The sequence below is a fragment of the Acinonyx jubatus genome, chromosome B2, assembly GCF_027475565.1.
Source record: "Acinonyx jubatus isolate Ajub_Pintada_27869175 chromosome B2, VMU_Ajub_asm_v1.0, whole genome shotgun sequence".
Taxonomy (NCBI): domain Eukaryota; kingdom Metazoa; phylum Chordata; class Mammalia; order Carnivora; family Felidae; genus Acinonyx; species Acinonyx jubatus.
Genome location: NC_069385.1, coordinates 54426259 through 54443536, shown reverse-complemented (window position 1 = coordinate 54443536; position 17278 = coordinate 54426259). Strand labels below are relative to the sequence as shown.

Here is a 17278-nt window from a genome sequence, read left to right as displayed (position 1 = left end):
GCTGAACTTCACTGAGGGGCCTGGAAACCGGGCTGACCTTTATGCCAAGGTCACAGAGATGTTCCCAACACACATGACAGTTGCAGTTTATTCCTTTCTGAGTTTCTTCAAGAGAAATGTATGTAGGCATTTGGCTAAGGAAAGACAGACCGGAAATGGGACCGGAAATCGGAAAATGAAATCCTAAGGGTTTTCAGAGGTGATGTGTCCCTGTGCTTTTGTCTTGAATTTTGAACGGAAATTCTATTACTCCTGGCTCAAAGAGTGCGTTCTAAAAAATGAAAGTTTTTCTCTGCAACTATTCATCTCTAAATTTACCCCCCCCCCCCAACTTGGAGATGCACTATTTTTGATGTTCTCAAGTCTGGTAACGACACCACGTGTGTGAGCCGGTGTGTGCCAAGTCCGCCACAGCACCGGAACGCTCAGTCTAGACGCTCTGTGTGCTCTCCCCACTCTGGTTCCAGGCAGAACCTTCTCTTGTTTTCCAAAAAAGTTCTGAAATCACGGCGACACAGAGGTGTAAACTCCCATTCATCACAGGGAGGTCTTAACTGGGAAGCGTAGTTATCTTTCCACTTAAATGGCAGCAGTGTTAACCTTTTTGTTGAGTCAGAAAAATCTCACTTTTCTGGGGTATAGGCCGGTGGAGCTGATTTTAGAATGTTCCACCTTTTCTAAGGGAGACTCTCGAGGAGAAAACATGCTGATCTTGCTTGAAGATGTACATGACACCAAAGCTTTGGCCCGAAGGAAGAAGTGAATTCTTTGAAAGAGAACCAAAGATTGCCCTATGTAAGAATCAAAATAAAAAAGGGAAAGGGAGAGAGAGGTGAATATGAATTTGTTTAAGCCGGAGATTTTTGAGGTAGAGAGGCAATGGGTCTAAGTGTCGCACATAATCTAATATTTATTCAAATGGTAGGCACAACATGACTGTCAGCAAGATGGGGAAATCCCCTTGCAGTTTAAATGAAGGATATTTACTTTCTGCAGTTTAACTGAAGGATTTCTACTTCTATTTTATAGCAAGAGGTGGAGTCTTCTTAGAATAGTAGATAAGAAATGTACCTTTGGTTTGACGATCGCATTTGTAGTAAAATGTAAAAAAAAAAAAAAAAAAAAAAAAAAAAAGCTTCCCGTTTGCTTTTCCCCATAGTTGGCATAAATATCCAGCATATTAGTCAGAATAAAGCTGCTGAGAATAAGACACATGGAGAGAATTAGTTCATCATGTATCTTGGCATTCCTTCTGTCAGAACTGGTCACTCCAGAACAAAGTCAGACATCAACAGACATCAACACAGGTCTCCGGGCCCCAGGAGATGCCAAGAGCTGGCAGTGGGGTGGTCTGCCCCAAGAAAGGCAGTGACAGAGCTCATGGTCTGTGAAGAATTTAAGAACAATAAAAGAAAACAACTAAAAGTCATTCTGCTTCATGTTTTTACCATGACCAGAGATGCTGAATGTCTGCAGGGCTTACGCAGCCCTGCCTCGATATGCCATTGTCTGCCAGCCCAGATGGGGCAGAGGCAGAAAGCACTGACTTCAATATATAACAGGTTATAAAATGACTCTACTAGGATTTTTGTCTAACATTGCCATCGAGTTGCAGGAATGAAAACAGAACTCATTCCCACAGAGCACTTACCGTGTACCATGCAGTGGCTGGGGCTGAAGGTCCAGAGGTGAGGAACCAGGCACTATCTCTGCCCTTAGGAAGCGTGCTACTTTGCAGAGAAGACAAAAAAATCACACCAACCGGTGTAAAGTTGTACCTGTGTCAAGTCAAAGCGAGGGCACATGGGGATTTTTGACTTGGTTATAGAGGTTCAGAAAGGCCTTTTGGGGAGCTGGTCTAGTAGTTCTTCCAATATTATTTGTCATGCCAAGAACTAAAATAAGGGATGTTTTTGCCTGCGATCAGCTAGCCGTGTCATCTCTGGAGTCTTTATAATAAGACCCATCCCAGGGGCCATATCCTACATCCTCTTAGTGTTGCATAGCAGTTCACTCTAGTGGGGTCGGGATGTGGTTAGAGAACATTCTGCCGACACTGTGCCAAGGGCCTCCTCTTGATACCCCTCCTCTGGGCACACTCCTTAGATCAATGGTTCTCAGCCCTGCTTGTACATTACAATCACCCCAGAGCTTTTTAAAAAACACCCATGTCCGGGCCCCATGCTGGACCAATTAAATCAGAGTCTTGGAAAAAAGTGGGACAGGAGGGGGCAGGATAGGCTCCAATGTTAAAAAGCCACCCCAGATGCTTCTAGTATGCAGTCAAGAGTGGAGAATTATTGCCCTCGCTGAATGCACTTAATTTCACTTAGTCTAGGAATAGTAGTTTTAAAATTTACACTAAAAAACCCTTTAGAATGCAAAAGGAATTACTCTGGCGAGAGGCGGGTGAGTGCTCAATGTGTGCACACACACGTGAGGGAGACGGTGCTGGGGGTTCTAGCATGTTGTATGCTTCCCAGCTCTGTGGCACATGGTGGCAATGCGGCAAATGGCTGCAGGATGGAACGTCTTGCACTCTGGCATCAGATGGCTTGTGAGAGGCAGACCATTCCAAGGGCCATGGGTTTGATGGAGAGGCAAATAGACAGCTCCATAAAGAAGCAAATCTCTGGCTTTCTCTCTTCACTTCCAACCCTCTCAATCTCCCTCTCCTTTCTCTTCCATGGCTGTTTTATTCCACCTCATAAATTATGAGTCTTTATATGAAATCTTTAGCTCCTTTGAGGAAGCACCTTCAAATATTAGACAATGGGATTATTTCCTGTCCTTTAAAAACATAAAAAGCATTGTGATCACCTTACGTGTAAGTGGAATGGATGTATTTTTGCCACTAATGTTGAAAATATCCCTAGGCATCTGGTGTGTATGAATGTGTACACATAGTACATGCATAATAAACATATTCCACCTTATGAATATTTATACACAAGATACATGTATATTGAATATAGACATATATATGTAAATAGTAGCCCTCGTAAACTATATGCTAAGTGTGTTTCCAAGCATATGTATCATAGTGCATCAGGAATATAATAAACCTAACCACCAACTTTAGCATATTTCGAGGTGGCATTTTCTATAGAGTTGTTTATAGTAAGGTCTAGTTACTATCCATGTATGGGGCTTTTTTTTTTCTTCATCACTTAAACGTTTGTTAAGCACCAGCTAAAAGTAAGGCACTGGAAATGGCAGAATAGGAAAGACGAAGTAGATGTAGCATCAGCCGTCAAGAGACCTCACAGAGTGGCTTAAAACACACTTACAGAGAATAGAAGAATCTAGCATCGTTGGTACCCACTGGCATCTTATTGTTTTTCCTCCAGCTGCCTTTTATTTATACACTCCACTTTAAAGTGGGCCCCATTTAAGACTATATTAACTTAAGCCCAGATGTAGCTGCAGAGGAGAGCTGACGCTGTGAGACGCTGTGAGAAGGAGCATCATTGCTTTCAGTGCCTTGATAACCACTGAACGTGAACAAAGCTTACGCTTTCTGTCGCATGTAGTCCAGTCCTATAACTGCATTTTTATTTTACTTTGATTTGGTAGGGGGGGATAAAAGGTATAATAAAAAGGCACTCAATCCCAGAGATGTTCATGCATTTCAAAAATGAAACCAAAACAGAGCAATTCTCTTCTCCCACCAACTTCTTGTAACCCAAATATTACTGCCCATGACATTCCATTTCCAAATTCCATCCAGTTCCCTCCCTGTAATAAGTAGCAGAAGGCTTTGTTAAAAAACAAGCTATACATCCTTAAATGTACAAAATACGGCTCCGTTTCTAAAACGACGATCCCTCTTCTAGCCGAGGAGCTCTGAGTGATACTTGTCAGCCAGCAAATTTCACTCCATTAAAGGAGAAACACCACCCAAGTGCTGTCATCGCTGTGCCCCAGACATACGCTCATTGTTTTCTCCTCCTCGATCCATACATCACAACAGGTAGTTCTCAGCTGTTCCCTTGGTGCCAGACATACATTTTATCTAAAGAGACAGCCGACAGAACTACCTGCTGCTTCCTGTGCGGCTCTCCCTGTGTTTCTCTCCTTTTTCCTACTTCACTTGGGCTTTTTAAAATCAGCTGGCAGGGAGCCAGGAGCTCATCATTTTAATGCAGCGCAAACTGGAATATGCATAATTATATGCAAGCCATATGTGAGGGAGACAGCTCAGCTGTGAATTTCAGGAGGCCAGGAAAGGGGGAGCAGTTAGGGCTAAGATGAGATGAGAGCAGAGCGAGGTGCAAGTGTCACCCAAATGAATGGTTTAATGAGTGTGCTGCAGACACACCTCCTTTCACCTACCTCTCCCCCTCTCCCACTCCAAACCAGAAACGGATGGAGATTAGGAGGACAAGACTGTATGCAAGCGGTATTGCTAATGGGTTCTGTTAATGTCTCCATTTAAACTTCAGCTTTCTTAATTAACAGTGTAGATCAAAATAACTAGTAACTTTTAATGCAGCTTCTTAATTAAATCTTTTTTTTTTTTTTTTTTACTGCATTCGATTGAAGAATCATTGTTCTTACTAGATCATTGCTCCTTTCAGATCTTTATTTAAAAATCAAGGGGAATCAGTTTATCTCTAATAGTATTACGATGCAAAATATAACGATGCAAACTGCTTTTCTTGTGGCCTTGCTATTAGAATTTTCTTAAAGTGCGTTATCTAGAGATTGCTTAAGCATGCCAAAAAGTTTAAACACGTACGTATGTCATATAATCCTCAATGTGCAACGAAAGCCACTGGAAGACCAAAGTGGTGGTTAATTGCCAACGAAACTATTTGATTTTGGTTTGCTTCATATCATTTAAAATATCACACCACAGTGAATTTGCATGTCGAAACCAAACTACGTCAAGAAAAATAAACCCCGAATTTTGACATCTAAAAGGCGTACTGCGTATTTAAACAAACTTCTTAATAATGTTGTTATTTCTGGATTCCCGTTTGTTTAATGGTCTGAGCTGTTATGCTTTTAGCTTTTTTTTTTTCTTCCATTATTTGTTAAGTCCCTAAATAGGCCATTATATTTCCCTTCAGGCTAGAGATGAAGATGGACAAGCTGAAAATTTCCCCCAGCAGCACTATGCTAAGGAAACTCCAAGGCTTGCCTTCAAGAATAACTGCGAACTACTTGTAAGAATAACATACTTACAACAAGTCTAGAATGTTACTTTAGCACAGTGAAAACAGTTTTTGAAAGGGTTTGTTCATTATTACATCATTTATGAAGTATTACAGTTTTTCTGTATAGAGTTCTAAATGCTAATTCTGATATCACTGAATATTAACTATAAGATCTCAGATTGTGTGCAAATCTTTTATATCTGATTATAGAGCGTGGATGGCCCTGTCTTTGTTAGCTTGTTCTGTATAGTAGTTTATAACCAGCCATTTGGAGAATGGCTAGTAAAGTTAAAAATGGAGAGAAAGACAGTCGATATATGTAGCTTGGAAAAAAAAAAACAAAACAATCCCACCTCCACTCCTCCTCCTCCTTCCTAATTGTACACTATTTTAGGAGACAGCATGGTAATATTTTGTTCTGCTGGGAAAGATAGCAGAGTTGACACGCAGTACTCCCTTTAGGATTCAAGTGTTCCTACACTCTCTTGCCAAACTCAATCAGGCACTTTCGTCTTTCCTCTGTAGGAGAAGTCAAAGCAGCGACAGGATGCGGGGATGTTTACAAGTCGCGAGAGAGGGGGTATCAGCTGTGACAGGGACTCTGTTCCAACGCAGGGTTAATTTGCTGTTCATTTTAGCATTTACAGCAAGACAAGATGAAAAGCAAGAAGAAATGCCTATTATATTTCTATTAAATGAATCTGTCGGGACCTAATGTTCTTGATTAGCTTTTGAAAATGAGTACTCCGCGATGCATTTGCTGTTTACCTAAAGTAAACAGAGAATGAATTGTCATTTATTTAGATATTTAAACACTTGCTTTTGAAAATGAAGCTTTATGAGGGATCTAGCTATGTTGTCCCTAAATGTTCTTTTCTTTTCAATTGCATTAAAGCAAAACATTTGCTCCAACTAAATGAAAACACTGAAAGAGAATGAGGATGCTCCGTTGTTACATTTTGAGGTAGTCTCATTTCTATTTAGTGTTTTGGCTGAACACCGAACAGCTCTGCCAGGTCTCCGCATTAGGAAATCCCACATGTAACAGTCTTTGGACTTAGCTCTGATACCAACTGTTCATTAAAAACAAAGTGTCCAAAGAGCAGGAGAAGAGAGAAAAATACAGTTCTTACCCATCCTAGCCGCAGCAGCTAGATGTTGACAGTGAGAAACTCTTTTCCCCCCAGCTCCATAAACTGCATGGTTACAATAGCGCCACTCATGCTGTGTGTCTAGCCCCTTGACCAATCAGTCCGCAGGCAAATTCGCTGCTTATCAATGCAGTTGCTTTTTTTTGTTTGTTTGCTTGTTTGTTTGCTTTCTGATGATTTAACTCACCTTATATTTTACCTGAGGGCTCTTAAGCTTCCAGGCCTCCTAGCATGACCTATTTTGGGGAAATCGTTTTCATCCATTTCCCTTTTAATACTTCCCTCTGTAACCATAGTTATCCAGCAGAAGACCGTAGGGGCCATTAATGCTATGTTTGGTATCAAAATGCTTTGGGGAGTATCTTACTTCTTTTTAGAGAAACAGTTAAAATTAATATGCCATAGTTGATTTTTAAAAAATATTTATTGCTAAAACGAACGTGCTGAGTCCTGGTTGTGGTCGGTTCATACAGGAGGAAGTAAAATATATATGTGAACATCTTTTCCAGCTACCTTTAGAGAAAATGTATGTTTAATCATTGCTATGCTTAGACACAGTAGTGTATTAGCAGTAGTTTTGAGAGATGTGTACAATCTTTGTCCTTTTAGTCACTGTAAGAAATGCTTTATTTTCATCAGCATAGTTTTTTTGTGACAAAAGAAAAAGGAGAATAAAGAGAAGAAAACAAGGAAGCTTATTTCTCTGAGGAGAAATTTAATTTTTTCAACTACAAGAAAAGCAGTGGTATTTGGCTGGATATGAGGCTGGGAAAAGTGATGCTTCTATATGAAAAAGCTAGAACATTCTTAAGTGAGAAATAGGCAGTCCTTGGAGTTTTCTTAGTGCAGTTTAGAGCAAATTTTTAAAGACTTCATGAAAAAAGATTGCAAGTCCTGCTCCAAAGTACTTTCTTAGCTTCAGAGCCACCTTGCATAGTTCACCATAGCAAGAGCAGGGGTGGGTTTGGGAAGTGGAGGAACTTTGTCAGGGTTGCCAATGGCCCTTGGAAGAAAACACGAGGGGAATAGGTTACTTCTAGGCTCGCAGATGATCAGGACACATGGCTACATATAGGGACTGACAGAAAGTGCCCCGGCCAGGTGGACTGGACATTGACTCAGACTTGTATTAGTGACTGTTTATTTTCTCTGCCCTCTCTCCCACACCCCCAGCCTCTGCTGCTTGGAAGAGGGTTAAGTAGCCTAAACAGAAATAAAGCAAAATCGATGCCTGGAATGCACAAGTATGTGTAATCAGAAGGCACTGACAAACAAAGCATTGGCAGATAGAAAAATCTGCTGTGCAACTGCAGATTCCTGAAGGGTATTGATTTTTCCATTTAAATCCCCAACTGTGATATGTGCCTTCACACTTAATGTACAACACAGATGACTAGATATTTAGCTTGGTGGCCAAGATTCTCTGGTTGGTGATTGTGCAACAGCTTCCTTATGCTTTTTATTAATTTTGAAAATGCAGTGCTGTCAAGATGAGTGACATTAGATAAAGCATGAGTACTGTTTGATATAACACAATTCAGCATGGCCCCCATCTACCTCTTCACAGATAGGTACCATGTGCGTGTGTGTGTGCACACACACACACACACACACAGACACACCCCAGGGTATTTTGCTGACGTAGCTAAATTTATGACCAAGGCAAATAACTTTCAATTAAAAAAAAAAAAAACTGGAAATTCACATCACATTAACACTCCAGCAGCATGGCTTAGGGGAGTCCGGAAGAGGGAACATTTAGAGCCAGCCACAGGTGACTGGCCTCTGCCCCAAATTTCACCCCCGTTGCTGGTCCCTTTACCGTTATTGCCTCATTCTTTCGGGACTAGAAGGCCTTCTCTTCTCTTCTTTTCCTCTACTACAATGCTCATATTGATGGTGGGAATTGGATTAAGAGCTATAGTTGAGAAGAGGACATTTATCATGTGATGAACTCACACCTACTCATCAGCTAGGACTTTCTCAGTTCTTAAAAGCCAGCTGGGAGTAAGACCTTGCAGAAATACAGCAGAAGCTGGGTCCTTGGAGGGAGAAGACCTGTAGCTAGAAGAAGAGCAATGTTGTGAGAGTTTAGGGGACGGAACTGAAGGCGACCAAGCCTACTCCCCAGGTGTTCTGAGGGCCAGTCCAGAGAACATCACTGCATTCAAGAGGGAGGTCAAAATATAGTCAAAGAACAGCAGCAGCAACGTAGTGTAATTTGGTTGGAAAGAATACAGGTTTAAGCAGTCTGAAAGGAGAAATAAGAGAAAGGAAACTCAAGAGGGAAATCAGCCTGTCTTGCTCAGTTCCAGCTTCCTGAGTCATCACTGAGAGACAATCTGACTCCCTTTGGCCTTTCCTAAGGCTATTAGGGGTGGGAATTTTGCAGAGGGTGGTGGGAGAGGGAGTCCACAACTGGGAGGCTACAAAAAATAGCATCAGGGAAGACTTCTTTCTGGTCATTTGTGATGCCAGTGTAGGGAAAAGATGAAAACCATTTTAGTTTTGTGGCCCGTGGACAGAGGTGGTGGGAGGAGAGACGCGTAGGCAGTTCTTGCATGGGCTATTTGTCCATCTCATTTCCTGGTGAAGGTAGACAAGAGCTGGATTGCAACAGGTGGACATAGTCCTTAGGCAGAACTGTTGTACAGAACTGCTTTGTATCAATACATTGTTCAGTCCGCTAGATGTTATCGAGTATCTTCTATATACATGGCATTGTACTAGACAGTGCTTATGGGGGACACAAAAACAGAAAAAGATATAGTCCTTTCCCTGAAGGAGCTTGCAGTTCAGTAGAAAGAATAGGCACATACACTATTGTAGTCATCAGGAATGTGGGCTCTCAGGTCTTCCTGAAGGTTAGAATTTTGCCCCAGCCAGACTTTAATTTATACTCTATTACTCTGGTGGTATCACTAAGGATCATATGCACAGCGGCGTAAAATTTATGGTGACACATCTGGTGTCACGTCACAGTGGATCCTCTTAGACCTCTCTGAACCTCAGATCTTCATCTGTAGGGTGTGATAATACAAGGTAATAACCTCAGAAGATATTGTAAGGAAAGTGATGACATATTTAAAATGCCTGGTACATAGTAACATTCAGTATAGTATGTACTAGCTGCTATTATTATGATTCTTCTTATTCTCACGAATGTTATCGTTACACAGTTGGCTGTGCCCAAGAGAGCACCAGCAAAGTTCCGGAGTTCAAAGGAAGAGGAGATTCTTTCCATATGTAGTAATTCGAGACTTAACAAAGGAGGAGGATGCCTTCTATCAAGGCCTTCCATAGGTTGGATTTGGATAGTTGGAGCTGAGGTGTTAGGAAAGGGGGCATTCTAAGCAGAGGAAAATAGCATGGCAAAGGCAAGGAGGTGGGAAAGTACAGACCAGGTGACTCACCCACAGGTGGCATCTGAACTGGCAGGAGTGTAGAGAACCTGAAGGATAAGGGGGTGAGCTAACAGGCTGATTCTTTTGCCCAGGTTTCAATAACTTACAGCATCCTATCAAGCCTGGACTTCAGTAGCTGTACTTTATGGAAATTCCTAGTACTTCTATGGATTAAAATAAATTATCATGGAAAATTACTAACACATACAAGAGTAAAGAGAGTGATATAATGACCCCCCCCCATGTATGTATCACCTAGCTTTAACAAGTGTTAACTATTAATCTTGTTTCATCTGTCCCTCTACCCTGTACCCACCTCATCCCCATTTTATTCTGCTGGAAGATTGTAAACAAATATGCTTTTTTGCTCGTTTGTTTGTTTGTTTGTTTTGTAAAGACTTTAGTTCCCCACTTTTCTGGCTAGAAAGAATCCATTGACATGGATTAAATTGGGAATTGGAGCTTTGGGACTAGGTACACATAAAACAAATGACTCTGGGTTATGCACTGTGCTCTTCCCTCCCTGCTCAGCACAACCTTGCAAGACGCAGACAATCAGATCTAGTTTAGAAAGTCCTTAAGGTAAAACAAAAAAACAAAAAACCCACAATGCCAATAGTGACTTGGGTTCTTTACTTCCAAGTCCCTGGTTCTAAATGTATTTATTTAAAAACAAAATCAGATCTCTTTGCAACCCAGCCTAGTTCATGAGTATATATATGTTGGCCTCCTAACAGCAGTGAGGCGAAATTCTGGGATTGCAGTCATATATTAACTGTTGGCTAGGATTTTCCAGCTGGATCATGAGGACTTAAGGAGGACCCCCAAAAGGTGATATAAACTGCCACATTTCACTTGAAGCTTGATAAGCTTTTTAAAATAGGGGGTATAAACCAAAGACCCTCCCCTTAACACTTGGTTTAACAGAAAGCCAGATTCATGCCCTGGCTCAACTTGAAGTCACACAATTGCTTTGATGTTACAGCTGAGCGGCACAAAGCACCGAGAATGTAAATTCGTGGTGACACACTTGGACTTCCGTCACATCAAACAAAATATCATATGACATTTGTGTATGTAGTATGCTGTGTACCAGTTTCCTGAAATAGTAACTGTAACAGCCCCAAAAGTGTAAAATGACCCAGAAAACCCCAGGGACTGCTTGCTGTCTAGAGAGAGTTGGCCTGTCCCATCATTTTTATACCCACCCTCCAGATCCCTTTAGTCTGGGGCTATTCCTGTGCTCCTACAGTTTTTTTGAAATATGTTTTAGAAAAATAGAACTTTTTATAAAGAAAAGGACCAGTATTAGGCTAAGCAAGGGGAAGTTCCAACAGAGGTGGCACAATTATGCCCTGCAACAAGACCATCTCTCCTTTTTTTCTTTTTTAAGTTTTTCTTTATTTAATTTGAAAGAGAGAGCAGAGCAGAGGAGGGGCAGAGAGAGAGAGAATCCCAAGCAGGCTCCATACTCAGTGCAGAGCCCAATGCAGGGCTTGATCTCAAGATCATGAGATCATGACCTGAGCCGGAATCAGGAGTCAGTTGCTTAACCTACTGAGCCACCCAGGCACCCCTCTTCTTTAACAGAGGCAGAAGGGATGCATTCTGCTTGGGCTGTTGTATTTCACTTGCACATCTCTCTGTTTCCACCAGTGTTATTGTTTCACTTTGTTCTCCAGCTGGGTTTGCTGCTTCTCTTTCTTTCTAGCCTCTTGGCTCCATTGCTGCTGTGTTCTCGTGGTTCAGAGCTTTCTTCTTCTCCTGTACAAAGACCCTCTATACTGCTGTAGACCATCTCGCTTCATTCCCCATCTCTCCACCGAGGCAAACTTATTTTAACTCTCTCTTTTTAGTTTCTTTATTTGGGAGAGAAGCCATTTGGGTAAGGGCTAGAGTTCCCCAGCTTCTGCACTGGTACAAGGACATTTCTTGGGGCTAGGGACCCTCGATTTGATCAGAGACCCTTGGTCCCCAGCAGGTTCCCTTTTTCATCACAGGAAAATCTTTGGATTTTCACAGAAAAACTTTCTAGTTTCAGGGCCATTGCACAAAAAAAGTCAGAGGCATAATGGTTTGGTTTTCATACTGGCTTCTCACATAGTACAGAACAGTGGCTCTTAGAGCCAGAGAGAGGTGTCAAGGACCCTGTGTTCTCCAAGGGAGACAATGTGGTGTGGTGGATGAGAGTGGGCATCCCAATTCCTGCTCTAGACATGCCACCTGTGCAACCTGGGCAAGTTCCTGTCTGCTCTGAGCTTCACTGTCTTTACCTACAAAATGAGAATACACACAGTATGTACCGGTATAGGGTTGTTTTGAGGAGTAAATGGGATCATGTATAAACGTATGCATCTTGGTATGCCTGGCACACAGTAAAAATTCAACCAGTGTTAGCCATATTACTAACAAAATAGAGCTGGAAAGTGGCGTCAGTTTAAACAAAATCTTTAGGCAGATGCTGGAAGTACCTGCCTTTATTCTCTAACTAGAGTCTCTTCTCAGTTTGTTTGGCTAGAAGCTCATATGTAATATTTTAACTTCAGAGAAACCCTTGAACATCTACCTACTTATCTGTTTATGCTGAGGACACTAGAGATGTCTATTAGTTGCATAGCAGCTACTGCTGAATTGTAAATTACTGAAATATTGGAATACTTTTTTTGAAGAAGACTATAAAACTTTCAAAATATGGTATGGTGTACTGAAGAGCTTAGACTCTTGAGCCAGACTGTTTGGTTCAGATTCAGGAATCTCAGCCACTCCACCCATTGGCTGTGTGACCTTGGGCAAGTCACAGAATGTCCATGTCCTGGTCTGTAAAAGGAGGACAGTATCCATCCAGGAGGGTTGGTGTGGGGTCCAAATGAATGAACACCCATAAGTTTCTTGGAACGGTATTTGGTGAACAGTTGGTAGTCGGTACTTAATCAGCGTTGTTGTGATTATGATTACTTCTTCTAGGGCTGCTTCTTTTCTTTTTTTTTTTTACTTTTTTTAATGTTTATTTTTGAGAGAGAGAGAGAGACAGAGACAGAGACAGAGACAGAGCACGAGTGGGGGAGGGGCAGAGAGAGAGGGAGACACAGAATCTGAAGCAGGCTCCAGGCTCCGAGCTGTCAGCACAGAGCCCCATGCATGGCTCGAACCCATGAACTGTGAGATCGTGACCTGAGCTGAAGTCAGATGCTTAACTGACTGAGCCACCCAGGCACCCCAAGGCTGCTGATTTTCAAGCACATTCTATCATACATACCACTTGGCCACATTTTCTAGCAATAGGTTATCTGAAAGTCTTGAGTGTGCATAGATGCATGCAAAAACCACAAAATTTGCTTGTGAACAGTGAGAAGGACAAGATAAATTATGGATACTATTTTTAGAGCTAAACTCTTTTTTTTTAATATAACTCTCAGGGAAGACTCTCTGCATGGTCCAAGACCCCTTCCTCTTGCCCCACCATTTAATAGTAAAATTGTTAATCTTGGAAATATGCAAGAAATCTGTGCATATTTAGAGTATCTTGGAAATATTCTAAGAAAATAATTGCAAAGCTCAGGAAAAATTGTAATTTATACCTGGAAATACCTGCAATAGTAGACGGATATGCCTGTTAAGGAAAGGAGACAAGAAATCATCCTTTGTGGGGTGCGTTCAATATGCCAGCACTGTGCTTGGTCTTTACAGACTCTCCTTTAGACCTTTCATTCTCCATAGCATTGCCAAACAGCTATTATTATTTCCATTTTACAAACGGGGAAGTTAAAATTCAGAGATGTTACATTTCTTACAGTGGGGGAGGAAAAGGGATCTAATGAGTAGGTGCAGAGCCAAAGTTTGGCCCACATCTCTTCTGACCTGTGGTCAGGCCAAGGCACACTGCTGCCTTCTCAGGGTAGGAACCAGGTCTGATACATTTGCCATTCCAGGCTAGAGAAGTTATTCAATCCATGTTGGTGGGATGAAGAATTAAGAAATTAATTCAGAATCACTCTTTCTTGCTTCTTTATAGTAACAATTCTTTGGTAGAATTCAGAATTCTTTCTGAAGCCAGAAAGAACATCTATGGGAATGTCAGGAAGGGGAGTTTATTCAGAAAGGCCTGTAACGTTGGAGAATTCCCAGTGCATGATAAATTGTGGGGAAAGGAACCAAAGTATATGTTGTTTAATTGGTGGACTACAGAAAATATATTTTGCAGTATTATAGAAGCATTTGAGTATATTATTTTTACAAATCTGACAGCAATAGATTATGTATGATAAGTACGAAGTCTTCTTTTGAAGATTTTGATTCTTTTTGTGATCAGGAAGGACTTGTTGACCTCTTTTGATTAGTACTGTTGTATTCCTTGGAGGGAACTGATCCATATCCTTTGAGACTCCTGGCCATGACCCGGAGTCAGGTGTCAGTCACACTCTCCCTCATTACTTTAATTGCTAGAACTGAAAAATTACCTAAAATACCAAAGAAAAGTCACCTCTGATGGCTTCACGGAAACTCTAGGTCATATATCAAGCAAATCCAGAAAATCAGATAGGGTATCAATTATCAATATAAAAGTGCACAAATAGCCAGCCAGAACTAAAAGTAATCCTATTCAGTCATGTGTTTGGTTTATGGCTAGAAGGCTAACAAAAGTTTCTTGGAAGAACAAGGGAGAGGGCATGAAAAATATTTGGAGTTGAGAAGAAGGACATATGTGAGTAATAAGGGAGGCAAGAAATTGGAGATGGGGCATGGGGGTGATAGGGGACTGGTGAGAGGGAATTTTGAAAGGGAAGAAGGAGGATGGAAGCCCACGATTAAGCTGCAGGTGAACAGATTCAGGCAAACAAGAATCTTTGAAAGAATGTATTTTCTCACTGCATTCGGCCTGAAGCATCTTTCATAATCGTGTGTTTTGTACACTTCCCCGTCTCCTGGCCTAAGGTGTCAGGCTTTCCAGGAGGGCTCTCTTCCCCTACTGCATGGCCACATACAACCAGGAGATGAGACATCTTTTAATTCCAGGTGAAGCTCCCTTTGGCTGAAAGCTCTGTGAGGCAGGAGCTTTGTCTTCCCTCACTGCATCCGAGAACTGTGCTTGCCTGCAGTCCATTTCATGGATTGTAAAATGCACTTTTCCCCCCTTAACAGCGTAACATCTCAGAAATGGGATTGCATATTACAATTGACGACCTGTCATTTTTTAATTGGCAGTGTTTTTCTCTAGTGATACAAAATAATGGTATCTTAACAACCAATGATGGCATAGAGTGCATGAACTGTGGAGGTAGGTGCTCAGCGATTATTTATTGAATGAATGCCTGCAATAGCATATCCCCTTGTTTCTAGTTCAGGTAAAAGTGAAATGCATAAGGTTGGCTCTGGATTGTGCATTGGCCACTGACAAGTTCAAGTGCGGGGTTGGCCTGTAGTTGTCACGGCTGAGCATGTGACTGCTATATGCTTTCCCTTCAGTGGAGCCAAGGGATGGCTTTGTTCATTCTCTTGAGTGAAATGTTGAACCAGTTAAGATAGACCCCAGATAAGCCACATTTGAAATAATCACAACTTGTTCCTTAATTATCCAGGAAATTGCTTACTGTTCTACTTTGGATTGCATATCCATCAGTATTTCTCTAGAAAATTCATGAAGGTCCATTGGTGAAGGAGCAATGATTTCTTTCCCTTTCTCAATAGAACACTCTGTAGGGTACATTAGGATAAAGTATGTTTTTTATAAATCAGGATGCCTTTATCCATCATCGTCACCCTGACCAACATCTCTTAGAGAAGTTCCCAACCTACTGAAGAGATTGTACACATGAGTGCATTTCCTACACTTTCAATTTTCTTTTTTTTTTAATGTTTACTTACTTACTTTTGAAAGAGAGAGAGAGAGAGCACGCACAAGTGGGAGGAGGGTCAGAGAGAGAGACAGACAGAATCTGAAGCAGGGTCCAGGCTCCGAGCTGTCAGCACAGAGCTCAATGCGGGACTCGAACCCACAAACCATGAGATCATGACCTGAGCCGAAGTCGGACGCCTGACTGAGCCACCCAGGCGCCCCTACACTTCAAATTTCATAGTCCATATTCAGGATGTCAATTTGCATAGGTAAAGTTACACCCTTAACTTAATTATGTGAAATACTCTGCTGTTTTGTAGTGATCAGATCGCGATATGATTTGGTTTGATTTTTATGGAAATTTTGAATCTGATTTTGAAATGGCAGCAGGATCTGTTACACACTTCTTTGTGTGAATAAGGAAGGGAGACCCACATGAACATTTTGAAGTGTCAAAGCCTGAGGTAGGAAGGGGGGCAATATTTAAATATTGCTCATGTGTTAGGATAAAGCCTTCACATGCAAAGCATCCAGATTATTACAATATGTAAAATATTTTGGTGGCCTCCATTATATACCCATTTCAATCAGTGGTGCTTTTAACTTCTGAATTGTCTGATAAATGTATAAGGACACTTCCAAAGAACCAAACACCATTTTTGGCTTAGATAAATATTTATATATTTGCCAGGTAGCTTGAATTTTGAAAATATGCAACAATGTTGCATACATATGTACGTAAAATACAATATATGAAGGCAAATTGATATATCCTATGTGGAAATGTGGATACATATACAAATGAAAATGAACTAGAGCATTACAAAAGTGCTTATCAGCCTGTGGCATTTAATACATCTCACTCATTTATGCAGTATCTTTTCTATAATAATTTGATATTTACATATGAATACATAAAAATAAGTAACATGGAAAAATAAAGTTGTAATGAAATATTTATTTTCATCTTTCCTTAGCATTTTTATTTTTATTAAAAAAATTTTTTTAATGTTTTTATTTATTTTTGAGACAGAGACAGAGCATGAGCAGGAGAGAGAAAGGGAGACACAGAATCCAAAGCACGCTCCAAGCTCTGAGCTGTCAGCACAGAGCCTGACGCAGGGCTTGAACTCACGGACTGTGAGATCATGACCTGAGGTGAAGTTGGTTGCTTAACCGACTGAGCCACCCAGGCGCCCCAGCATTTTGATTTTTAAACAATGTTCTGACTGTCATCAAATCAGCCAAGTTGGAAATGGAGCTCCATCAGTGGAGACAGCTGGTGTTGATAATTCAAATCCAAAAGACCTTTTCTCAAGGGATATATTCTTCCTGATTTACTTGGTCTGAATAGTTTCTTATATCTCTAATTTATTCTTTTGTATACACTGCACGAAGACAATGTCTATAAAGTTTTAAAACCTTTAAAAAAAATCTAGGTATTCAGTGTCATGGGCACACATCTGAAAAAGGGGAATTAATATGAGAGTAGGAGGTTATGGTGTGTGTGTGTGACCCAGATTTTGAAGACATTTGTCTTTTCAGTTTCTCCAGTGCTATGCTTAAAAGTCATGTGTTGCAGTGCAAACAACATATACAATGTGGGTCCTTCTCATAAGGAGTTTACAAACTGTCCTTATATGAACAATTAACTTCCAGTGACTAGCAAAGTGCCAGATGGGTGGTATGTTGATTAGAGAATAGAAATACATATTAAAATAGTCTGTA

The 17278-nt window shown here is 41.0% G+C and overlaps 1 protein-coding gene across 3 annotated transcripts in view; it reads left to right on the top strand.

The window, feature by feature from the left end:
• Positions 1 to 17278, top strand: part of SOBP (sine oculis binding protein homolog) — a 162375-nt gene that overhangs the window by 91164 nt on the left and 53933 nt on the right. For 2 of the 3 annotated variants that reach the window (XM_027057157.2, XM_053222408.1), the window contains one exon: positions 5076 to 5171. The exons of the other annotated variant lie outside the window; for it this stretch is intronic. In XM_027057157.2, the coding sequence (XP_026912958.1) occupies positions 5076 to 5171 (96 nt within the window). The remainder of the gene's footprint in view (positions 1 to 5075; positions 5172 to 17278) is intronic. 3 annotated transcript variants of the gene reach the window in all.